At 38.5% G+C, this 26,636-nt stretch overlaps 2 protein-coding genes across 2 annotated transcripts in view; one reads left to right on the top strand and one right to left on the bottom strand.

Moving 5' to 3' along the window:
• Nucleotides 1–322: 322 nt before the first annotated feature.
• The window catches only part of LOC136708579 (hemicentin-1-like), a 42,319-nt gene continuing 16,005 nt past the window's right edge, over nucleotides 323–26,636 (bottom strand). The window contains exons 9-21 of the mRNA XM_066683213.1: nucleotides 26,456–26,550; nucleotides 24,759–24,856; nucleotides 24,215–24,300; nucleotides 21,816–22,133; nucleotides 18,228–18,506; nucleotides 11,309–11,575; nucleotides 7,865–8,137; nucleotides 7,524–7,778; nucleotides 5,362–5,482; nucleotides 4,379–4,404; nucleotides 3,990–4,012; nucleotides 2,974–3,087; nucleotides 323–1,587 (exon numbers count right to left, since the gene is read on the bottom strand). Of these exons, the coding sequence (XP_066539310.1) occupies nucleotides 1,534–1,587; nucleotides 2,974–3,087; nucleotides 3,990–4,012; nucleotides 4,379–4,404; nucleotides 5,362–5,482; nucleotides 7,524–7,778; nucleotides 7,865–8,137; nucleotides 11,309–11,575; nucleotides 18,228–18,506; nucleotides 21,816–22,133; nucleotides 24,215–24,300; nucleotides 24,759–24,856; nucleotides 26,456–26,550 (2,009 nt within the window). The 3' untranslated portion in view covers nucleotides 323–1,533. The remainder of the gene's footprint in view (nucleotides 1,588–2,973; nucleotides 3,088–3,989; nucleotides 4,013–4,378; nucleotides 4,405–5,361; nucleotides 5,483–7,523; nucleotides 7,779–7,864; nucleotides 8,138–11,308; nucleotides 11,576–18,227; nucleotides 18,507–21,815; nucleotides 22,134–24,214; nucleotides 24,301–24,758; nucleotides 24,857–26,455; nucleotides 26,551–26,636) is intronic.
• Nucleotides 14,031–17,357, top strand: LOC136709113 (uncharacterized). Its single transcript, XM_066684145.1, has 9 exons — nucleotides 14,031–14,166; nucleotides 14,303–14,391; nucleotides 14,701–14,850; nucleotides 15,015–15,160; nucleotides 15,306–15,442; nucleotides 15,529–15,622; nucleotides 15,708–15,819; nucleotides 16,667–16,794; nucleotides 16,913–17,357. Exons 2-9 carry the CDS (start codon nucleotides 14,310–14,312, stop codon nucleotides 17,228–17,230), a joined length of 1,167 nt encoding a protein of 388 aa, XP_066540242.1. The 5' UTR covers nucleotides 14,031–14,166; nucleotides 14,303–14,309; the 3' UTR covers nucleotides 17,231–17,357.

Consider the following 26,636-nt stretch of genomic DNA (forward strand, 5'->3'; position numbering starts at 1 on the left):
CTTTTTGCATAAGTTAAAAAGCAATATAATATCAACATAATATTTTCAGTTTAAAGATTAAAGCAGAGAAAAGTGCTACATCTAGTGAAATAGACGCAATATGTGTATCATTGTATCTCAAAGAATTTACAGGAATTACAATGAACTAAAATTTTATTTTTGGTTTTTTAAAAAAAGAATAAGGCTGTAATAAACCACAGCTACTATCATTAATTTTAGTCTTTCATACCTTTTAAATTTAAGGTCTTTAACTCATTCTTTGACTAATTTACATCTGCATTTTCCATTAAAAATGAAATCCTGTGCTAAAGCCAGAGACCAGCCTTCCTTTAAAATTTCAGCTGGAATAATAATTTAATAAAAATTCATTTTTTCGAAATCAAACATCATAATAATATTTTTACAGGAAAAATAACTCTAAAATGTCTAAAATTGACATTTCTAAGCTTAAAATGCAACCAACTTCTAAATCTGAACTTTCAAGGAGCAACTGAAAATCTGAATGATAGACAAATCCCATAATAAACAAAGCTGATATTATTGTTAAATATTGAAACATTCGTGTAATTGTCTGTGAAATGTTATTTCCTGAAATGAAAGAACTTAAAGAGTGGTCAGTGACATTTGCAAAGTACTGTATATTTGTGTTATGCAAATTGACATTGCAAAAAAAAGAGGATATAACAGAATAACTTTTAAACAGAAAATATATAAATGTTGTTTAGGATTATTTACAAAGAAGAGTAAAAAAAAGCAACACATACACAAGCTCTTACAAAAATACATTTCAGATCAATTTATCAGCCTCTGGTATCTGCAGTCATTTTACATTCAAGTGAAACTCATTTATGTAAAATATATTTATTTATAGTCATCATTCAAAGGAGCGTCATGGTTTCGTTTCCCTGAAAAAAAAAAATCCACCAATAAAGGAGCAAAAGTCCAAAGGTAAGGCTGATCATAAACAAACCTGCTGCACTTAGATCAGACAGTACACTGGAGAAAGACTTTACACTTTTCACAATTTTTCACAGCTAATGAACATTTATCAACATGTGGCCTTTAATTTAAGTATCATTAAAATACAGTGTACTATAACACAACTGAATTAAGGCAAAAAACAAAAAACAAACAAACAAACAAACAAAAAAAAACAGTGAACAAAGGCAATTCCCTAATGAAGCTATGTATTTAATCTGAGCAAATTTCCCTAACTCAATGTTTCTTTTTTTTTCCAATCATAAGAAAATGCCAACTACTATTAACAGTGTCTCAAAATATAATAATGAGCTGGCCAATAGAAATGCTCCAAATTGACTTAGAATTAAACTCTTAACTTTAATTGATATTTAAATAATGTCTAAAATTGTCTGTGTCCCAACTTGTCCCAGCCTGTTCATAACTTAAAGTAGAACAACATCCATTCACCTGACTGTTCCACATTACTTTCAGCTTCACCTTTGTCTGAATTCTTTTGTTGTTGTCTATTACAGAAATGTTGCTCAGTGCACTTTGGTCCATATTTAATGTACATCACTTCTTCACCTCTGTGTAGATGACCTCTGGTTTGGGAGACGTCCTCCCTCCCTGGAACATGTAAATGTTAAAGTTATGTACTGGAATACAACCAATTAGAAATCTAAACTTTACGTCCTGATTTTAGCCGAGCTTTCTTCTGAAATGAGGGCCACTAGGAGTGAATTTGTCCCCACTTTCTTGGAAGGTTTACTATCTAGATATTGAAGCACTATGTGCTCTGGGTGTGTCAGAGGTTCTGTACTAATGCTGCGTTCCATCTGAACTCATGATGTCAGAATTTCCAGTTCAGAATCCAAGATGGCTGCCTGCATATTAACAGTGTGTAAAAGCAGTGACATACAGTTTATTAGCGCTTTCAGCTTTTGGTGTCTCATTAAATCAGTTGTAAACACAGCACTGTTTAAGTGCCGTTGACCCAGCTTGTGTTTAAAGGAATGAAAAATTGCCTCATATGCTGGTATTGACTGGTATCACTAACAATGCTAACAGGGAATAAGCTAACAATGAGAACCTAGTGAATAGGGACTTCTGAAGGTTTAACTGAAACGCAGTCAGCACGGGTGAAGCGTCATTCCCAGTGCCGTCATCTGACATATAAGATAAATGGAACACGGCACCGAGTTTTTAAAATAATGGCTGCCCACATTTGGGGGACCCACTCTATGGAACATAAACTCATTCAGGGATGACAAATAGGGGTGTAGGAAAAATTGATTTTAACTCGAATCGTGTTTCTAATATTGAACGATTCAGAATCAATTCTCATTTTCAATTTTCAATTTTTTTTTGCGGGTGCCGGTGTGCCTTCTCAGCCACTGTAGTGCTAGGCAAAACAAGGAAGCAGCATGGGCTATGTGCAGGCATGCATTTCTAATAGGCTACGGGGGGTGTATAGTGTCATGTTACGGTGTTTGAAGAATGGAGGATGAAGAAAAAGAAATCCAACCACCTCCGCAGTCTTTGAAAGCAACCATTTGGAACGACTTTGAATTTGAAAGAATCGGAAAAAAATCGAATCGTGACCTCAAGAATCGATTCTGAATCGAATTGTGGTTTTCACAAAGATTCACAGCCCTAATGACAAAGCTACCTGACTCTTCATCTCAGGTGAGTCGCAGTGCAAGATAAAAAAATAGTCACTGTTTTTTTTTAACCAATATTGTGCATGAAAATAAACACAGACGGAAAATGCTGCAAAACAAAACAACTGGAGTTACAGATGAGTCTCTGTGGTAATCCAAACAGTGAATTATACACGTACACAAGTTTAACTTCAACCACAAAAAAAAAAAAAAACAACAGTTGCTTATTTTCCTCAAACACACTTCTGAATGTAAACAAACCAGAGAGAGCAGCAGTCATAAATGTTGCCTTTAACTAGACGCAATTAGTTTGCTATCTGTAATAAAATATATAAATGTATCCATTATTTACCGATTCAGCCCTGAGCATGCCTGGGGTCCCTGGCCTCATCTGAGTGTTGGGCCCTCGCATGTTCTCCACACTTGGATTATTCTTCTTGTGTTGGATCTCTGCATAGTTCATATCCTAAAACAAAAAGAGACACACTGTTATTTTGCCTCCTGTGCAGAAACAGAAATATTATTTGCTAGTAGCTAAATTATTTTTTTAAAGTTCTGATCTTATTCAGCCAGAGATATTCCGGTGCTGTTGATGAATAGCCCAATTAGATCTCCCACTCCAAATCATCTCAGAGGATCTCTCTCTCTCTCATAGATATATGCTTTAGACTTTAGTGTTGTTCATCTGATGGGGACAGTTTAGTTGTGACAAAGGTCTTGTGCAGTTGTTAGGAAACATGTTCTTGAAGAAAAGTAGAAAAGTTTTTTTTTTTCACATTTCCTCTTCCTTGTTTCTTAATTCTGCACCTTGCACATAATGTCAGCACTGAGTGGAAACTAAGTAAGAATCAGAGATATTCAGGTGCTGTTGGTGAATAGCCCAATTAGATCTGCTACTAAGTAAGAATCACTTTTTGATTTCACAGTATTCACAGTCCCTTGTACTTCGGTGTGTTCCCACAAACTGAAGTGACATCACACCCAGCGGTGAGAGTTTCTTTGTGTGTGTGTGTGTGTGTGTGTGTGTGTGTATGCGTGTGTGTACGCGTGTGTATACACGTGTCATTCATGTCATGTTTGGGGGAAGGGGAGGGGTCAAAGTCCTCTGTATCTTACAGTAAATATATCTACTGCCATTTCCATAATTTACATCTGTACATATCAAAGACCAGAAAAAAATAAGAGCATGCAGTAATTAAGATCATATAATATAACCACTACAGTGGAAACAGGCAGAGAGACAAACCAAAAAACAGACAGATAGAGGAAAACAGAGACAGACATACAGATGGAAAAGCAGCCAAATAGACAGACAGTCTCAGAGGCTTTATATTAAAATCCTGACGGACAGTGAATTCAGTGACTCACATATTCTCCTCCATTTTGTGTCGCTGTAAGAAAATGAATAAACAACAAATGACCACAAGCTCATCCAAAATTTCCTTTGAAACTAAGAGCCATATAAACATAAATGTGATCAAATACAGATATTGGATGGTTACAAATGTACTGGATGTAGTTTCATCTGGTGTGCGTTAACCAATAGCCAGTGCTTGGTATTGAGAATGGTTGGTTAATTTGCAGCTGCTGTAGCTTTTTTGTGGAGACTCTACAGGCAGCGTGTACACAACTGAATGTCTGTGTACTAAATGTGGGGATAAAGTAGATGAAGTCACTAATTAAAAAGGGTGGCTACCACTGTTTGGACATATAATATATGTATAACGTTCATGAAATACTGACGGTCTCACACTTACCTCCGTTCTGGTTGTTCTCTCTGGAGCTTGAGCGTGCATTGAATAAAAAAAAAGACTACATTTAAAGTTACATTCATTTACATTATTATTTATTATTACTCTACTTTTGTTTCCATTAAGAACCTTTCAGTGGGGTGTTCTTTAAAGGTGCAAACAGTCATTTGTAATGCCACAAATTGGTAAACAACATTTATGACTGTTATAATTTATCATTATAACTTTTTTCTGTAAGTGTAGATTATACAAGTAAACTAATCAAACAGCATTATACCCACTGAATGAATCAGTTTATGCTTCATAGAGTGGGTCGCGACAATGCCGCAGCCATGTTCCAAATAGGTCCATGCCAGTTTTCAGAGGTTAGGTCTGTTTGTCCAGATGTTAGAGAATGAATACTGACTCTAACCTCTCTATACGTCCAGCTGTGTGTCCAAAGTGTTCCCTATTCCCTACATAGTGCATTATTCTATGGTTCCGCTATTTTGTAGTAGTAACTGAAAACAGAGTGGACAGTATTCCGTGCAGTCAAACAATCCCACAATGCACCTCAAACTGTAGCGTACAACACATGTACACTAACTTACTCCAGCGGATAGCAGATACCCAGAATGCACTGCACTGTTTGGTAAAAACCCACAGGAGTTAGTGTCTGAAATCGTTCTCTACTCTCCTGAACTCAGTTCACTTATTATTACAGTGCACTGAATAGTGAGTAATGTAGGGAAGAGTGAATAGGGAGCCATTCGGGACACAGGGCAGGTTTCTGTGTGAACTGTGGAAGTGAGCTTTGTGAATCATTAACACACATGATAATGATTAACATACATCCAAATGACAATCAACTTCCCTTTTTCTGCCTTGAATTACTTCTGGGTTTCTGCTTTCTTCCTTCTTTTTCTTAACTTTTTTACACACACATACACCCATACACATACCCATACACACACACACACACACACTGTACATTATGTAAATGATCTTACCCTCCTTTGAATTTCTTGAAGTAAATAATCAAACCAGTAATGACAATGAGTCCTAATAAAACTCCAATGACGATCCCAGCTATAGCTCCAGGAGACAATCCTGGGTTCACAGTCCCTTTCTCTGAAACAGTAAAAGAATTTGGAGTTATTTATCATTGTTTAATTAATTGCTCTAAACCCGGTCAAAGAATGGCACATATTTTGCGCAAATATTTCCATAGTCTCAGTTAGTTTCCACTGTTTTAGTCGTTTGATACAGATCTAACACATCAACATCGATCTGGAGTAAAACCGACAAAGTTACTCTGTGTCTCTGGTGAAGCTAACCGTGAATCATCATGTAAACTAGACAAGACAAATATAAAAATACATCAGGAAAATAATCCCTGGTGATGCATCATCATGCAGCGGTGGGCAGAGCATTACTTTTATATATTTATATAATTCACAAATAATTCCATGCTAGATATGTCACACATGCCATAAATATCTTAGAACATCTTTAGTCAGACAGCTAAACATATTTGTAAATGGCGATATTCCTGTTACAATAAATGTACACACAAATGTCTGACCACAGCACTGTTCTTAACCTGGACAATGTCCTGACCAAGACTTACGGTGATCTCATTAGTGAAATTAAAGGGTGTTTCTAGGATCAGATTTAATGCCTGTAGACAACGCAGTGAGTTAACTATTACAGCATATTGCGTGGGATGGCATGTACACTTTGCCCAAAGTATAATTACATGAGAAGACTCATCTAAAAATGTGTTGACATTTGCAAGGTCATAGTACAAAGCGTAAAGCAATGTCCACTACAGAGAAGAAGAGTTTAAAAAGCAGTATGAGGACAGCTAACACAAACATTACAGGATTTTTACTACACTGTAGCACTGTACAATACACAATGTGCTCACTTACTAGTCAAATTACAGGAAATGCAATATCAAGTCTGGCAAGGTAATGCCAAACTTTTATATGTTTAATGCTAAAACTTTTTATTATATATTTATTTATTTATTTATTTATTTTTTGCTGCTTGAAGAAAAAAGAAAACGTGCACACTTCTTGTTTTCCATCAAGAGTTTACCACAAAAGTCTGATATAATTTTCCTATAAATGTATTAAGGTTTGTTGAAGTTGGAGTTTGTTGCTACTGAGAGACACACAAGCTCTGCCTGTGCAGCGAACGACCAATCACAATCATTCTTAATCAGTGGACTTTAGCCTGGGTTGATACAGGAGTATTATATAAATATAATATAAACAACAGTGTTGTCATTGTCATTCCTCCAGTGTGTTTAACTCCCTAATCTCCCCCTCCACAATCTCTTCAGAAGAATATGACACAGAACACACCAGCTTTTGTGTGAGGTGTGCTTTAAACAATTGTACAGCATTATATTTCTAGAAAGGTGTAGGGTTCATTTTTAATCATCAATAAAAGCTTCATATTTTTTGTTAATATTTCTCTACAGGTGCATTCCCTGGAATAATTTAAACCCTGAAAATTTCTCATTAACCAGAAATATTAATCTGCTTTCCTGACAAAAATGTCCATGATTAGTTGTGACAAGAATCTCAGCATGAGAGGTTTCTAAATGCATGGTTCTCTAGAGCCCTGTTTGGATGGGATTAAAATATGGGATTAAAGGGGTGATGGGGTAATACACTTTTTTACAGGTGTTATGCTGTGATTTTATTTCTGTCTGGATTGGCCATGGCTGTGTTTTATTTTCACCCCCCCCTAACAAAAATACAGGCTGAATATTCTACTTTCTACATCGGAATCAGCACTAGTCTGGTGATTTTAGTTCTGTGTGGAAACACACAGTGTTGGTCTTTGGAAAAAATATGTATTTTTATTATACTGCTTGTCCCTTCCGAGATATTAACCGTTTTAATGTTGAAAAAAACTAAGCATCAGGGTAAAACTGAATCAAGAACATTTATGAGATTTAAAATAAAACCAAAGAGAAGAGCAAGATTCCTACAAATCTTCTAAGAGGGGATATAAAGCAGTACTTTATATTCTTTAAACATATGACCATGTTCTGGTTTCATGGAACATACTTCTCACTAGAAAATCTAATTTTGTCAAAGGGGAGGATTGTTAAAACTGTTTACTTATGTAATCGGAGTATAGCTTTAGAATTTACCTTTAACCACCAGAAAATGTGATCCTGACGTGTTGTGTCTAGTGACATCATTAAAGGCCGTGCAGGTGTAATTTCCACTGTCACTGAATTTCGCCTCCTTCACTGTAAATAAAGTTGTATTTACTTCCGTTTTTGTTGAATTAAACTCCCAGGTGTAAACGGCTTCTGGAACAGAATCAGCAACACACTCCAACGTCACAGATTGACCCTCCTCCACCTCCACTGGAGCTTTAATGTTGACATCATCCGGTCCATCTGCAACACGGAGTACAGACCCAGCACTGGTCAGTTTACTAATCAACTTTTAAAGCTCAGAAACAGAAGGTGAATTTTGTACTCACAGATAACTGTCATGAAGTAATCCACAGTGTCAAAGCTGATCGGGTTACTGAGATTACAACGATAACGACCACTGTCCGTCCTCATCACTGGACTAAACCTCACTGTGCTGTTATTATCAGAGAATGTGATGCTGTTGCTGGAAGACAGCCCCTGATTATCCTTCGTCCACTTGATGCTGGTGATGCTTCCATTTGCGTTAGAAGTTAAAGAAGTGTTGAAACCTTCTATTTTAAAACCAGGTGAAAAGATAATCGTCGCTCCTGATATTTTTTCTGTGAAAGTGAGAAGAGAATAAATAAGAAAGTGAACCGGCTGAAATTAATCTAAAAAAATATACCATTGTATGTAATTTCTGAGGATCCTTGCTGTAGTGCCAGGTTTTGTTAATTTTTGTTGTATATGTTAATTAAAATATATGATAAAATAGGCCAAAAATAACAGCAATAAGTTAAAAATTGTGTTTGGAAAAGAAATAAAACCTGGTATGTAGGTTTCTCAGTGTAATGTATTTTTCTGCTCTAGAACACTGAAGTTCTCATGGACTACTAACTATCATCACCAGTAGATTGACCAGAGGAGGATGGGTCACCCCTTGTGAGCCTTGGTTCCTCCCAAGGTTTCTTCCTCAGCTGGGGGAGTTTTTCCTTGCCACTGTCGCCCCTGGCTTGCTCACTTGAGGGTTTTACATTTTGTTTTTTACATTTCATGTCAAATCTTTGTCTTACTGGAATTCTGTGAAGCTGCTTTGTGACAACATCAGTTGTGAAAAGCACTATATAAATAAATTTGATTTGATTTGATTTAGAACCCTCAATACACTGGTTGCATCCAAACTGTGTACTACACATTAATACTACACAGTATATACTTTGTACAATTCTTAATAGCATGGGTTTGGCAGGTTAGTACAGAAAATAACATAAATCACAATTTCTTACTAACAGGATGTGATTGACTGTTGCTATGACGACTGACGAGGCTGAAACATTAACTCCCTCCATGCTGCATAATGCAAAGTGTAGGTCATAAAATAACAATTTCTGCACTAAAATAGTGCAGTGTACGTTAGATGCTAAAACTATATTCTATTTACATTCTATTTAAGCTTAACCTCCTTCAGTCTTACATTTGGTTCACTGTCTTAGAGAATCTGTATTATTTTTTATAGTCTGTGATGCGCACTATATAGGGATTACCTCACTATATGGGACAGACCAGTCTTCCATTTATTCACTTTCTAACTGGCCATCAACAACCAGTAATTAATTTTAGAACAAAAGTCTGTAGGCAGCATAAATAATAATCTACTGCACAGATCAAAATTCATTCATTTTCTGAAACCAATTCAGGGCTCCGCTGCCTACCAGCAATCACTGCACATTGATACACAGTGTACAAGCTTTCAGACCATCGCAGGCCAAAGTATATCCTAAAGCTTGATTTTCTTTTCTGACTTATCTGATGGTGACGGTTTTGGTGTGGTGCCAGGTGTTGTGCAGAGGTTAGTAGATCCATTTTCAGTTTCAAAAGCTGAGTTATTTTCCTTTTGCTTTTTATAATCAAAGCTCCTCAGAAGTATGTTCTTCTGCCATTTTTAGAGGCCTTTATAACATTTTTGCTTAAGTGCGTTCTGCTCTTATCACCAGCGATTAACAACGAACAACTTACTCCAGAGTGTTCCCGTCTTTTACAAATGTTTTTATGTTGTGTCTATATCTTTTTCTCACTAAAGGATTTTTGATACAGTGCCTTGCGAAAGTATTCAGCCCCTTGAACTTTTCAACCTTTTGCCACATTTCAGGCTTCAAACATAAAGATATAAAATTTACATTTTTTGTGAAGAATCAACAACAAGTGGGACACAGTCATGAAGTGGAATGAAATTTATTGGATGTGTCAAACTTTTTTGATGAATAAAAAACTGAAAAATAGGGCGTGCAATATTATTCGGCCCCCTTGCGTTAACACTTTGTAGCGCCACTTTTTGCTGCAATTACAGCTTCAAGTCGCTTGGGGTATGTCCCTATCAGTTTTGCACATCGAGAGACTGAAATTCTTGCCCGTTCTTCCTTGCACAACAGCTTGAGCTCAGTGAGGTTAGATGGAGAGTGTTTGTGAACAGCAGTCTTCAGCTCTTTCCACAGATTCTCGATTGAATTCAGGTCTGGACTTTGACTTGGCCATTCCAACACCTGGATATGTTTATTTGTGAACCATTCCATTGTAGATCTGGCTTTATGTTTTGGATCATTGTCTTGTTGGAAGACAAATCTCCGTCCCAGTCTCAGGTCTCCAACAGGTTTTCTTCCAGAATGGTCCTGTATTTGGCCCCATCCAACTACCCATCGTCCCTGTCCCTGCTGACGAAAAGCAGGCCCAAACCATGATGCTGACACCACCATGTTTGATAGTGGGGATGGTGTGTTCAGGGTGATGAGCTGTGTTGCTTTTACGCCAAACATATCGTTTTGCATTGTGGCAAAACAGTTCGATTTTGGTGTCATCTGCCCAGAGCACCTTCTTCCACATGTTTGGTGTGTCTCCCAGGTGGCTTGTGGCAAACTTTAAATGAGACTTTTTATGGATATCTTTGAGAAATGGCTTTCTTCTTGCCACTCTTCCATAGAGGCCAGATTTGTGCAGTGTACGACTGATTGTTGTCCCATGGACAGACTCTCCATGAGGTCTTGGTAGATTTGCAGTGGTCTGATACTCCTTCCATTTCAATATGATTGCTTGCACAGTGTTTCTTGGGATGTTTAAAGCTTGGGAAATCTTTTTGTATCCAAATCCGACTTTAAACTTCTCCACAACAGTATCTGGGACCTGCCTGGTGTGTTCCTTGGACTTTATGATGCTCTCTGCACTTTGAACAGAACCCTGAAACTATCACAGAGCAGGTGCATTTATACAGAAGACTTGATTACACACAGGTGGATTCTATTTATGATCATCAGTCATTTGAACATTGGATCATTCAGAGATCCTCACTGAACTTTTGGAGTTTGCTGCACTGAAAGTAAAGGGGCTGAATAATATTCCACGCCCCACTTTTCAGTTTTTTATTTGTTAAAAAAGTTTGACACATCCAGTAAATTTCATTCCACTTAACAATTGTGTCCCACTTGTTGTTGATTCTTCACAAAAAAATAAATGTTATATCTTTATGTTTGAAGCCTGAAATGTGGCAAAAGGTTGAAAAGTTCAAGGGGCCGAATACTTTCACAAGGCACTGTAAGTAGTTGATGGCCATTTTGACCTGAAAAGCAATAAACAAAAGGGCAGACTCTCACTTTTGAACAACTGTTCTTGGACAGATGTTCTAGTGAATATCTATTGAATAAATACAAGAAATTTCTAAATGTGCCATTGCCCACTTTCTCATCAACAACGAATGCCAAAAAAAAGAATCAGTAAAGTCCCAGTTCCAGGCTCTGACTCACCCAGAACCGTGATGCTGATGGGTTCAGATGTGGAGTATCTCAGACTCTTGGTGTTATGGGCAGTGCAGGTGTAGTTGCCGCTCTGATTTAACTGAATGTTGGTGAGCTTGAGCTGTGGACCCTTTAGACTCAGCCCTGTTCCATTCAGAGCCCACTGAAACTCAGCCTCTGGGCTGGAATTAGCTGAGCAGTTCAGGGTGAGGTCTGACCCAGAGCTGTGGTGGGGGGTCATAGGGTGGGCTGTAAGTGAAGCACTGTCTGGACCATCTGTAATAGAGTAGTCCTTGTTCAGTCAGCTTTAGAGTCATCATGCTGTTACTGAGATGTCAGATATACCCAATGGTGGAAGGTGCTACTATTATTTTTATTTTGTCAGGGAGAACATACTGATTTTAACAGCATTGTACAGAACACCTCAGAATTGAAACTAACAAATACAAATATGCTTTTCAGCAAGGCAGACATTACAATGAGACAGCAAGTCAATACACTTTTCTTAGTCTCTGTTTCAGACTGAAAGCAGTTTTGTCAGCCTCGGTGTCATTCACTGGACTTCATTCATTCATTGTCTGTAAGCGCTTATTTAGTTCAGGGTCACGGTGGGTCCGGAGCCTAGCCGGAATCACTGGGTGCAAGGCAGGAACACACCCTGGAGGGGGCACCAGTCCTTCCCAGGGTGACACATTCACCAACGGACACTTTTGAGTCTTCAATCAATCTACCAACGTGTGTTTTTGAGCACCCGGAGGAAACCCACGCAGACACAGGGAGAACACACCAAACTCCTCACAGAAAGTCACCCAGAGGAAATCCACGCAGACACAGGGAGAACACACCAGACTCCTCACAGTCACCCGGAGGAAACCCACGCAGACACAGGGAGAACACACCACACTCCTCACAGTCAGTCACCTGGAGGAAACCCACGCAGACACAGGGAGAACACACCAGACTCCTCACAGTCACCCGGAGGAAACCCACGCAGACACAGGGAGAACACACCACACTCCTCACAGACAGTCACCTGGAGGAAACCCACGCAGACACAGGGAGAACACACCAAACTCCTCACAGAAAGTCACCCAGAGGAAACCCACACAGACACAGGGAGAACACACCAAACTCCTCACAGAAAGTCACCCAGAGGAAACCCACGCAGACACAGGGAGAACACACCACACTCCTCACAGTCACCCGGAGGAAACCCACGCAGACACAGGGAGAACACACCAAACTCCTCACAGAAAGTCACCCAGAGGAAACCCACACAGACACAGGGAGAACACATCACACTCCTCACAGACAGTCACCCGGAGGAAACCCACGCAGACACAGGGAGAACACACCACACTCCTCACAGACAGTCACCCAGAGTGGGACTTGAACCCACAACCTCCAGGTCCCTGGAGCTGTGTGACTGTGACACTACCTGCTGCACCACTGTGCCACCCACACAGTAAAAAATACGGTGTTAAAATTTCAGAGTTAACTTATTTAAACCTAGAGTGAGTATATGTAACACCATGGAGAGTATAGGTGCTCCAATGCTGGAGTTAAAACACAGTGTTAAAAATCTTAAGAAGTGCAGTGAAAATTCTACTCCACAGAGTGATAAATTCGCGCCACATTTCTGTGCGGTCCTGCTTGCTGGCTGACGGATCATTTTGTCCAACATCTTCAAAGTGCTACTGTTTGGAAAGTAACTCATGTTCTAAACCGTAAATAGCGTTTTTTTCCCAACTTGAGATGATTTTAGAGTTGTATTTATGCTAATTGGGATCATATTTAAGTCTTATGTTGTGGTAGTGTCGCGGTAAAGTTTACCGTTAGCCGTTTAGCAGCACAGTTGTTGGACATTTTCTGTAAAAAAATACTTCTGCTTCTATTTTAAACAAAAAAAAAAGTGTCATACAAATGACATATTATATCTGGTTAGATGCTTCCCATTTTAAATTACTTAAACTGTGCAGCTATGTACAGTTTAGCATGTGGTTACACCTTAAACTAAGCAACAGTTTTCATGTTTGCGCTCTGCTCCACCTTAAATGATGCAGCAATTTAGCTAGATTTTAGTGCTAATCTCCACTTAAATGTAACCCTAGTAGTTGTATTCGAATGCCCTCTCGTACTTTAAAATGCGTGGAAGTTACATCCTGAGTCTCGTTCCACCTTAAATGGTGTAATAGTTTACATTTTATCATTATGTCCCTCCTTAAACGGTGCAGTAAACATATTCGAGTGGCCCCTCACACATTACAACATGGGGACGTTAGATTCTGAACCGCGTTCCACATTAAATGGCACGGCAGTTTACATTTTAGAGCTCAGTTCCACCTTAAATGGTGCCGCAATTAGCTATATTAGCTATCTAGCGTGCTTAAAGTTCCTGTCTGAGCCTCGGTCCACCTTAACGCCTTGGGTACATTCTGCTGAATTTATGGTCCACCTTAAATGGTGCACCGTTTACATTTAGACGCATTTTTTCACGTTTATGTGTTGGCCTTTATGCTCATGTTCTCTCCGAGCTATTTGACATAAACAGGCCTCTGAAAACGGTCTATGTAGCAAATGTATTTCCACAAAATAGTGGTTTACGATGTTATTTTATTTCGTTTATAACGTTAGATTACTGATTTACAGTTAAACATAAAACCTAACACAAATGTGTTACTGTGTAAATCTCATATTAAAACTTACACAGCTTTATATAAGGCAGACATGTTAATTTAATAGGTCTTTTTTTTCCCTCCTTGCGCCCAGTAAATCTGGGTAGACCCCGGACCCACAGCGACCCTGAGCTGGATAAGCGCCTACAGACAATGAATGAATGAATGAATGTTCATATAAGGAACTTTAAGGTGGTGTTTTCATTCATTTATTCATTTATTTATTTATTTTCTAGCATTGTATTAGGCCTATACAGCAATGTCTTTTTTTTCAATTGTTTTGACTGTGTTATTGATTTTAAAATTTATATTTTAATTTATTTTACAGAAACAGTATGTTGCTGCGAGTTCAGTTTGAGGGAGAGCAAAAGTATGTTAAGCTCTCTGAGCTAACATTCAGTGCATTCTTGAAAGAAGGTATGTACATTAGCTTGACGTTCCAACTCAAGAAACCATTTAGTTCACAAATGTTTTTTTTGTGCCTTATATTTTAAATAATAGGAATATATAGTCAAATTAGGATGGACTGCGCCTTCCTTATATTTCATCAGTAATTTGTAAAAGACAATATTTGTGGATCCTAGATTCAGTGATTCAAACTTAACTATAAGTGGGTGGTGTTTAATGATGCCTCAGGCTGGTGAAGTTGTGGCTCTAAATATAAACAATAGAAATGCCAAACTAATTGACCAGAACACAATTTCTGCAACTTTGTTTTTTTACCAGTGCTCTTAAAATTCAACATACCAGAAAGAAGACAGCTGGACATGAAGGTATATGACCAATCTAACACAGAAGTTGACTCTGAGGTTTTTGAAGAAATTGCAAAGGAATCACCTGGAACCTTCCGTGCCACTCTGTACAGTGAAGAACTTGGTAATCATTCAGACTCTTAGGAGATTAATGCATTATTAAGATGAAAGGTATAGGTTAATAAATCAATACTTAAAATATAGATGGAAAATATGGTTAGTAATTGTTAAAAATATAGAAAGGTGTGATGTAATATTTCTATTTTTGTATGCTTTCATAACACACAGGCACCTCTCAATCATCATCATCTTCTGTAAGATCTGATGGCACAGTCGCTCTGAACTTAACAGTGTGTGATCCTCATGAAGAGGCAGTCACTTTTGAAGAAGGCCTGCCTAAAAGGCTTTGCCGAATAAACTGTAAGGCAAAAGTGGTAGGTAGAAGTCTAATCTCAATTACGTTTTATATGGTGGGTTATGTTCTTCAGCTAATTATTTTCCAATTTACTTTTTACATTTTTATTTGATTTTAACTTTGATTTTACTATTACTAAAAACACAATATTATTCCAATTACAGCTGATTGAAAATGTCCTGTCTTCAAAACCTGGTGGTGAACGGATTATTCAAGAGTACGGGAAAAACAAAACTTTGACAGATGCAACCAGAAGACAGATGATAAACATACTTGCTGCTGAGATGACAGAAACACATGGGTAACAATTAGTAATTATTTTTAGAGCATTGTTTGATGCCAAATTTGTATGATTGTATATTTACTTAATTAATAAACCTTTACTAGGACTTCCCCCCCGAAAAGTGTCAGAGTGATGTATGCTCAAGGAATAGTTGCACTGTTTCCCAACCTGGAAGACCCATATTCACAACATGGATATGTAAGTAAAAGTGTCATTATGCACATATTCACTACTTGGAATATTTATATTGAGTATTCATGTATGCTTATGTGTAATTATATAGGAACATTACTACGATCCAGAGAATGGGTCAGGATACCTGGCATGGCGATTAAAGACCATACAAAGAAAACCTGCAGAGGAAAGAGGTGCCTCAGGAGTCAGATCCCCCAAAGGTAAGTTTACATCTGTTACACTTTACTAATAAAACTGTGATATTATGAGCTGTGAGTTGTGCAGGCTATAGTCTATGAAATTTTCCTCTGTCCTAAATTGGTGGGCCAGGCCATAGTCGACAACCATTTACCAGTGAGGAATCGCCAAGTGGTGAGGATGTAGCTGCAGCCATTGCTGTTTTGAGATACTCTGCCGATGAAGACACTATCCGGGCAAAGATGAAAACTACCTTCATTTATCGCCAAGCATTGGTCAATGATGCAGAAAAATCAACAGATGTCTTTTCGGTCTTCCCACAATTTCTAGACACACCAGGACTGGTATATAATTTTACAACACTACACCACAAAAATACCCAGTATTGTCTCAATCAGAAAGTATAACTCATTTACATGTCTATGTTTGTTGCACTGAAGATAGAACAAGACTTCAGACTTATGTTTGGTGAGGTTACAGCCAACAAGTTTCTGGAGAGATGGCCAACAACATTTAAAACAAAAGTTATTGAGGGAGCCCATGGCCTTGCACCAACCACAGAGCTCCTGGATTTGATGTGAAATTCTGAGTCAAATGTTGATTTTCAGAATGGTACGAATAGTGAATTATCTTCTTCTACACTTTCAGAAAAAGGTTCAGTGTGGTGGTAATCTCAAAGGTACATATTCAATACCTTTGGTTAGGCAAGGTACACTTACACTGCATACCTTTTAATGACCAATAATGTACCGTACGTTTTTTTTTCCTGAAAGTGTATGTGCAAAATATGCATTTGTGTAATTGTGCAAGTTCTCAATTAAAGGTATTGGTGGTATTATGTCAAATTGACATTGGTTTATTGATCTGTAGGCTGGGACAGTGATATGTCTGCTCTCTTGCTGCTGCTACATCTGCTACCACCATCAGCACAAGGCAGAAAGAGGCCGGGAAAAATGTCTGCCTCTCAAGCAGGACATCAGCTCATCAGATTCCAAAAGGTAAGTTTTAAAAGTTGTTTGAAATTTATGTTCCATCAGCTCAACCTCATGAACAGTGGTGATGTGATGCATCATCAGAGATTAGTCACTAAATATTTTTATTAAAAATCTCTTGTAGGTTGGAACCAGTGTGCAGCAGCATCTAGACAGCATCACCCAAAGCAGACAGCCTTATCTTCTTGCCATGGGATCCACAAAGTGCAGCATCCATTCCTACTTCATTGTGATCGACAATCATGCACTTCCATGCAAGGCGACAGGTTCAGTGGGAGCTTTTGACGAACTCTTTAAGGCACATTTTGTCTTTGGTACATCGTACAATTCATGCCTAAACAATGTTTTCACTTTTGTGCAAACAACCATCTACAACATTGACATAGGGGAAACAAAGGAGACTCCTAGGGTTGCAGAATTAAGAGCTAAAATGATGTGTTAGAGAAGAATTGTTGAGGAGAAACCATGAGATGTTTTCAATGTAAAAGTGACCATGAAAGTCCAAACAGCCTCATCAAACACCTTAAGGTAATTCATGGACTCTGTACAGGAAGGACACTATATCTTAAATGTGGTCAAGTGGGATGTTCCCGTTCTTTTGACCATGGTTATGACCATTACAATAAATTATGGTACTGTTATCTTGTGTTATTGGTTTTGTTTGATTTTGATATTAATTACATCACATGTAATTTAAGTTATTCATTCATTCATTCATAATGCAATTAATATTTAAGAATTACACTTTAGAGGGGAAGAAATACACTAAATGCAACCACTGTAGTGTTAAATATAATTACATATTTAAGTGACAATATATAACACTTTCAATTTAAATTAACTCTGAACTGTGTAATTATTTTACTCTATGCGGTGTGATTAATTAACAGTGTAAAATATATTTACACATTTGGGTGTTAAAGTTAACTCAATTTTTAGTTGGATTTACTCTTAAAATATGACACTATCCATAGAGTAAATTTAACACTATTTTTGAGTGGGACCAAATGTTATCTGAAATGGAGTTAAATTCAACTCTATAGGTGTTAAATTAACACTTTATTTTTTACTGTGCACTGGAATTAATTTAACATGCAAATTGTCTGCATTTGTCAGTAATAAACAAAACATAAATAGTCAAATAATTTTAATTATATAAATATGCCTAGACAATCAAAGACAAACTGCCACTTTTACAACAGACTTATGATAACCCCACTGTCAGTGGGTGGAGCCTGCTGCAGTATGATATTCCATTCACACTGCATGTGTTCTGAACTATAAGCACTTTTCTTAGCTGCTTGAGGTCTGAGAACTGTTCTGTCCCAATTTTGACTTCAAAGAATGGGATACCAAAACACTTCTGGCCCATTTCCACCAATGAGTATATCATGTAGGTTTCAGTCTACAACAGGAAGTCATAATAAGAAGGAACTCACAGTAAATGTTGAAGTTTAATGGTTGACTCCTGTTGTTGCTGATGACGTTGAATGCTTCACATGTAAATGGTCCTTTGTCGTATCTGCTCACATTCACAATGGTCAGAGTTCTGTTCGCATTTGTCAGAATGACTCCACCCCCTACTGTAACCTCAGAGCTGCCATTCAACCAAAAGAACATGGGGGAGGAGCCAGAAGCGGAGCAAGTGAGGTGGACAGTGCTGTTGAATTCAATCAACTCCAACTCGCTCTGTGTAACGGTAACGTTGAACACTGGCACTGGAGATTAAAGAGTAATAAAGGAAGTCATGTTTCCGCTATCATTAATAGACTCAATGAGATACAGAAAAGCCATTTTCATGAACCGAAATTATAATTCTCTATCCATTCTCCAACTTTAAGTTAGCAGAGCTGAACTGGCTTGTGCCTGGGAAACGGAGTGCAGCTCAGGTTTCCTGTGGTCTATTTGCAGTAGGCTATAATCACAGAACTTCTTTGCCCCTAAAGAAACAATGAGTTTTTCAAAGGACTGAAATCTTACTTTGGTTGTTGTGTTTTTCATGTAAGCCACTGAGATTTCAGTTCAGGAGGGAAAGCAAGGAAAATACAGAGGGCTTGTCATCCTTGCAACCAAGCAGTTCTAAGAGGACACTGAAAAGTCCAGGCCTGAGGCAACAGATACCAAACTCAACTCCAAACCAGGGCATGCCAATCTGCCCAGGAAAAACACACAGTTTTGATTGAGGTGCATGTTTGTCAGCTACTGTTCAAAAATGTTGTCAGTGCTTTAATAGAAGAGGTTCGGTTGCAGGATGAGAATATATCTGGGGATGAGGGGGTGGACAATGGCACATGAGTCCTATCCAAGTTGTAATGCCCCAGTTTAAAACTGGTCTAACTACATTTTACTGTAAATGAGCCATCAGAAATCGAATACTGTGGTTTCTGCCAAAACTAAGAAATTAAGCAATTTGCACTCGGTCAACAAGAAAAACACCAAAGACAATAAAACTCTTAAACAGAAGTTATAATCTAGAGCTTATACAACAGTGGGGCAAAATGTAAATAACTTTAAATAAAAACAAATCTCATAGACCCATATTTTATTCACAATTCAACATTGTGAATTAGCATAATCTAGCATTGTCTTCCCTGAAAGAGATGTTGTCTGGCTGGGAGCAGATGTTTCCAAATGAGTAAACTGCCCACACCATAGGCACTAATGCAACCCCATACCATCAGAGATGCAGGCTTTTGAAATGTGTGCTGATAACAACCTGGATGGTCCCTCTCCTCTTGAGTCCCCAGGACACAGCGTCCGTGGTTTCCAAAAAGAATTTCACATTTTGATTTATCTGACCACAGTTTTCCATTGTGCTTCAGTCTATTTTAAATGAGCTTTGGCTCAGAGAAGATGGCGGTGTTTCTGAATGGTGCTGACATGTGGATTCTTGTTTACAAGATTCAGCTTTAACTTGCATTTGAGGAAGTGTTCCTGAGCCCATGCTGTGATTTCCAGTACAGAATCCGGCCTGTATTTAATGCAGTGCCATCTGAGGGCCCGAAGATCATGAGCATTCAACACTGACCATTGGATTTGTCCCATGTCTTTAGGGACTCCTTCAGATTCTCTGAATCTTTGATGGTATTATGTACTTTAGATTGTGGGATATTCAAAGTGTTTGCAATTTAATTTTGAGGAACATTTTTCTGCCTCTCAGATTACGCTCTTTTTAAACCCAGTCATGTGACTTAGTTGCAGACTGGTCCACCAGCTGATTTTTATTAGTACCACTTACTTTTCCAGCCTTTTCTTGCCACAACCCAAATTTATTGACATTTTTTTAGTTGCTGCCATCAAGTCCTAAATGAGCTGATATGTTTCTTGAAATATTAAGATGTCTCAATTTCCACATCTGATATTTGTCCTATGCTCTACTGTGAATAATATATGGGTCTATAAGATTTGCAGATCATTTCATTCTGTTTTTATTTACATTTATTTATATTTTGCAAAGGGACCCAATTGGGGTTGGACTGTTATGTCAAGTTTACAGAGTAAACATATATATTTGAGGTCCTGGTAATGTAGCACATTTAAATTATAAATAAACATAAATAAATAATAACATTTCACTTCTAAAATTAGCCTATATCAGGTCATCTTAGAAGTATTAGGAAGTACTTAGGAAGAAGTTGCAGAGCTTCTCAGCTTGATTCAAATTTACTGTAACTACAAAAGGACATCCTAAAAACAGTTGGAAAAGTTCTGACTCACGTTTAAGTTTCAGATTTGTATTTAAGTTTAGCTTGTTCTAGAAAGTAAACACAGTTGCTCGTTATAAGCTGAAACTGCCTTACAGTTTGGATTATCATTTGGGGCTTTTGATTCCTCAAATTAAGACTCCTGCTTTCCTAAAACCAGTCATTTCAAACTGACCTTCTGACAACAGAGACGTTAGACAGTTGTACCACTCTGAGGCCACAAAAACGGTCAAGAATGAATGAATGGATTAAAAATGAAAAATTAATCTTCTCTAAGCCCCAAACGGAGACCACTGTGTACTTAGATAAAGGAAAGTAACCAGAGCATAATTAATTTTACTCAGTCAATAAAGTAACCCACTTTTCAAAAGTTGTATTACAAACCATTATGTTTACACTCCACCCTTCTGAGATTTTAAAGCTCCAGGGCGGTGCAAGTGTCTACAGGCTTTATCTTCATAAATCTGGATTTCAAATTCCAGCTACTCAGAACATGAGACGAGAAAACACTCTGAGCATCATGAGAGAGTGAGGATGATGTTAGTCTGTGGATAAGAACTGGCAGTGATTAAAATGGAGAGTAGGGAAAAGTTAGTAAAACCAACATAAAATTAACATATGTACGTTTACAAATCAGCATCGACACACGTTATATTTGAAGAAGCTCAACTTAAAGCAGGACACTACAAGTGAACTTGGCAATTTTTGAGAATAAAATCACCAAAAAATATTTTAAAAAGCACTGTAGATATGTGAACTAGATGTTTATATTTAGTGCAGATGTTTAACCTTTGAATGATGGACTAAGCGATGCTTTTACAAAAGTTTCCAGATCATTTTTTGCACAAAGTCTTAAATAAATCCGGCTCTGTGCTCTACATTTGGAAATTCTTTGGTAATGCTCTTCAGAATAGCGTTAGGAACAAACATGTGAAATATCTTCTATGCAGTTTATTGTATAACAGATATTTTTGGTTCTGAATACAGTGAAAAGTTGCCTTATCTCCAGTCCTGAGTGCATCTCATAAATGCACTCCCCAGTGCGCTCTCAGATTACATGCCCCATTTGTGTGAATGATGCTATCAGTATGAAGGAAATGGACATGTTTAGATATTTATTTAATTATAGTGGAGTCATTTTTACTTCTGCTTGGAGTGTCTTGCCACAAATTGGGCTGTTGACCTCTGGGAAAACACCACTAAAAGTGGATAGAAGAAAGTTAGGAAAAAATAAAGTAAGTCTGCTCCAAGAAAAAATCGAAATGATAAAATTAAAAACCAATCCCTAGTAATGCATTCAGAAATAAATGTCTGTTTACTCACCAAATACCTTCAGTGTAGTTCTTGCTGTGACTTGTGTATTGGTTTGTACAGTCAGATGATAGTCTCCATTATCTGCAGTCATCAGATTCCTGAGCTCCAGAGCCAGAGTGCTGCTGTTAAAACTGACTCTGTCCTCATATCCAGGGACTATTACAGGTGAACCACCACCAGCTACAAGATAAATGGTTACTCCACCAATAATCCAGGAGACCAGACTGTACGGTGGAGGAGGAACTGTGGTTGGTTTAAACTCCACTTTCTCCCCAACAGCTCCATTCAGCTCTGGGGGTAAAGCCAGCTGTTGCCCAAAACATACTCCTGTGGGAAGACAGATAATAACATAATACAAATCACATAAACAATAAACTGGAATACAATGCAATTACCTCACAAACCAAAAGAAATGTTGAAGTGTGTTTGTACAGACTCTATTATGTCATTTTTTAAGAGTAATCGAGTACAAATTACTCAGCTATCTGAAGTGAATCATCAGTGTACTTACAAAATTATGTAGTGCCTAATTACATTCACTCAAATACATACCGACAGGGTTGGCACCACCCTGAGTACATGCAACTATTCCTATTTAAGAATATTAGTGAATAATGGTAATCTACATTTTTATAGTAAGGTGAATGTACATAGTTAATTGAGATATACTGTAGCTTGTTTATGTTCTAGGTGTCAGTAAGGGGCACTGCAAGTAAAGAGTCAATGACAATGAACAGTAAAGGTGCTTTTCCACCGCATGGGTCTGGCTCTACACCACTCGACTTGGCATGCTTAAAGCTTGTTGCTTATCCACTCGCAGTGCTCTGCAGTGAAATGGTAAAATCAAAAAACCCACGTCTCCACCACAACAATGACTGTAAAGTTAGGCGCTGTTTACTCATCATATATTCGCGTGTTGGTTTTGTTTTTTTGGACTGAACACGGCTCCATGCCTCAGATCTCATCTCTGTGAAAGCTGCTGTCATAAGAGCTTTTACAAGCAGCGGTTTGTGCTGGATTTCAATGAGCTCTGCATTTCGTGGAGATTGACATGGCTCTGGTCAACCTGGCATGAGCCGGGACTGAAACCTTACCCGGTTCCAGGGACCAGGTACTAGATTTAGCCAGTGGAAAAAGCAAAAGAGCCATACCGAGTCGAGTAGGTCCCATGCAGTGGAAAAGCGCCATAAGAGAAGAGGTTATTCAGGAAACTTGTGAAGAAGGTGAAGCAATGTTGTGCTGAGTTCAGGTTGAGTAAAATAAAGGCAACCTACGAGTATATTTGTCCACTTGTTATTTTGTTATAATGATATTGAGGATATCACATTTGGCACATTTGAGGAAAACAATTTTTTTTGAGATGTGAAACGGTATTTTTAAAGAAGCTTAGAACATGGCTGCTATGGTAACAGTTTGGGAGGTTTATTGTGAAGTGCTGTCACATTTTTTTGAGGCAAATTAAATTGCTGATGCAGCCAAGAAGCAAACAATTCTTCTGAGCTCAGTGGGAAGCCAAACATACAGTCTCATGAGGAAGTTGTTGAGCTTGACTAAACCTGATGAAAAAACATATGGGGAGCTAGCGGACCTGCTAAAAGCACACTACAACCCTAAGCCTATTGAGATAGTACAGTGTTTCAAGTTCAATTCAAGAAGTAGAAGACCAAATAAGAGTGTTGGAGTATGTGTTGGTGCTCCGTGAACTGGCCGAACATTGTAACTAAGGGGAAAGTCTCACAGAAATGTTGAGGGACAGACTCGTTTGTGGTATTGTGCTACTAGCTGAACCAGAGTTGACCTATGACAAAGCACTTAACCTGTGTCAGGCCACAGAGACAGCATCTGATGATATTCAAGATCTGCAGGGACAAAAGCCACTAGGGGAAGTTGCAGACAAACGGCAAATGGTGAGCACAAGGCTATGGAGTGCCGTTTTTGTCAAAGAAAAGTGCCACAAATGCAAAAACAGGTGGGACATATCAAAAGGGTGTGCAGAGCAAAATTAGCTCATGACAAGTTCAAAACTATAACAGGAGTAAGAAATAAAGAAAAGGGAAAACAAGCAAGCAGCTCACCACATAAGAGAAAGTGCAAAATCACAGTGAGGGAGAAGTAATATTCACCATGCACAGTCTGACTGAGACAAACAAATCCAGAGTAGAGCCCAGTAAACCAATTTAAATCGCTCAAATGTGGACTTTGAAGAGGACACGGGATCTAGTGTGACCACTGTGACTCCAAACTACAGTCTAAGGGAGACGTTCCTGAGCTGAGTAAGAGTTCACTCAACTCAAAACTTATACTGAAGAGACAGTGAAGATCTTAAGAATAGCAAAGGTCACCAGAGTACACAGGGACATTGTTAAACATCTACATGTAGTAGAAGACTGGGAAAGGTTCAAATTTACCGGGTCGTGGATGGATCAAAGAATTGGCTGTGGGCTGGAGCTCTCTAAACCAAATCTCAGAACCTTCACAGACATTACAGGAGGTGCTGGCGAAACATGTTACAGTGTTCAGAGACTAGAAACTTGGCATAGCCCTCCTGCAAAAATCTATTTAGATAAAGATGCTGTCCCAAGATAATTTAAGCCAAGACTTGTACCCTATGCCATGAAACAAAAAGTGGAAGCTGAGTTAGATAGGCTAGTGAATGAGAACATTCTGGAACCTGTGAAATTCTTGGACTGGTCAGCACCTATTGTTCCAGTTTTGAAACCAGACAATTCTGTTAGAAGATGTAGTGATAATAAACTTATATCTGAACTAGAGCAGTACCAGTACCTATCTACTTGAAAAGCTAGCTGGTGGGGATACATCATCAGCAAGTGACACTAGATGAAGCATCAAAACACACAAAGAATCACCTTCCTTTCAGTGTCAGCTAGTTCTGCGAACTTTCAAAGAATTATGGAGGGTTGCTTCCAAGGCATTCCATATGTATCAGTGTACCTCGATGACATTTTGTTGACAGGTCGTTCAGGAGTGACCCTGAGCACCTCCAAACACTTGGTGTAGTGCTGAAAAGGTTGGATGAGGCAGGTCTGCGGCTAGGACACAAAGTGGATGCTACTAGACTTCATCCACTGGCAAACAAAGCCAAAGCCATTCAAAACTCACCAGCATCCACAAATGTGACAGAGCTGAAACCGTATCTGGGTTTACTGAATTATTACAACAGATTTCTACTTGTCAACCTTCTGAGGAAAGATACGGGTTGGCACTGTGAGAAAGAACAAGAAGCTGCTTTTTAAAGTTAAAGGAACCCCTTCAGTCATCTGATGTCTTAGGGCATTATGACAGTCAGAAGGATCTTGTTTTGTCCTGTGGTGCATCACCATATAGAATTGGCACCAGCCAAACATAATTACTCCCAACTGGACCAAGAAGGACTGGCTGTGATGTCCGGAGTGCAACGCTTCCATAAGCACTGATCACAGATGGAGACAGGGGTAAATGAGGGGCGGAAACAACAGGTGATATTAGTAGATCAAGACAAACAAGGCATTAACAGTTCCAAGGCCTGTTTATTCCACACAACCAAAACCTAGTGTACAACACAGTGTGTCTTGAAGAGGTAAGGAACAATTAGAAAACTGTACAGTAAAGGGCACAGTCAGCTGGGAACCCACCAGTGTGTAACCATAGTGGACTATGAACGGTGCCACAGAAAAGAAAACAACAAAAACAGCTAATGTGCCTCGTAAGAAATAAATAATCCTATTCCGAAATTCCGTTGGGTGGCACCCGCCCCTTACCTAGTGTGTGTAAACATAGCAGTTCAACTAACTGAACGTAAGTTCATAGGAAAGGGGAAGAGAAGACAATAAGATATGTGTTCCACATAAAACATGAGCACAGCTTTTGTCTCTGTTCAATGAAATGAAAACAGTTCCTCAGATGGTATTACCAATGATACAGCGGTGCATGTATAGAATCCAGTTTGAAAACCTGTTTTAAGTGTCATGAAATGCAGAACTGTCCAGCAGTAGCTCTACTTCATCCAACGGAGTGGCCAAACAAGCCGTGAAAAAGACTGCACATTGATTTTGCAGGAACTTTTATGGGACAGATGATTTTTTCTCCTAGTCATTGATTCTCATTCCAAATGGTTAGATGTGTAGCCTGTACATTCAGCTACATCATCTGTGACCATTCAATGCTTGCGGAACAGTTTCAGCAACAAAGGACTCCCAGAAATGATTGTATCAGACAATGGTGCTTACTTTGTGAGTGAAGAATGTAAAAAAAATGGAATTGTACATGTGACTTCAGAATCATTTCATGCATCCTCCAACCTCCATCCTCGATTAGACCATAGAGAGAGCTGTCCAGACCTTCAAGACCATGAAATGAACAGCTGGGGAAGGAAGCCTTTCCACCAGAGTAGCTCCTTTGTTGTTCAGTTATAGGATTACACCACAACCCACTACGGGGAAAACCACCTGCAGAGGCGTTGCAAGGTAGGAAGCAGAGGTCCACTCTTGACAATATTCATCAAACTTAAAGAGGAGGGTGGTGCACAAACAAGGCAAACAGAAGGAGAATCCTGACAATGACAGAGATGTAAATGTCTGTAGTGGATATGATGAATGTGTATTAATTTCTAATAAGAAATTGTGACTTTCTGAAGATGTGATGTGATATACCCAAACTTTAGCTCGTTTCAGAGACATCTCCTCACTAGCAGATGTAAGGTGAGATAAACCTCCAGAGCAGGCCCGTAAAACCCCCTCCAAAGACCCTTTTTATGAAAAGAATGCAGAGAGACACAGAGACTCAATCTTGATTGAAACTCACAATGCTCTCTCACACCTTTAAAGACTGTTA

The sequence above is a fragment of the Hoplias malabaricus genome, chromosome 10 (genome assembly GCF_029633855.1).
Source record: "Hoplias malabaricus isolate fHopMal1 chromosome 10, fHopMal1.hap1, whole genome shotgun sequence".
Classification (NCBI taxonomy): Eukaryota; Metazoa; Chordata; class Actinopteri; order Characiformes; family Erythrinidae; genus Hoplias; species Hoplias malabaricus.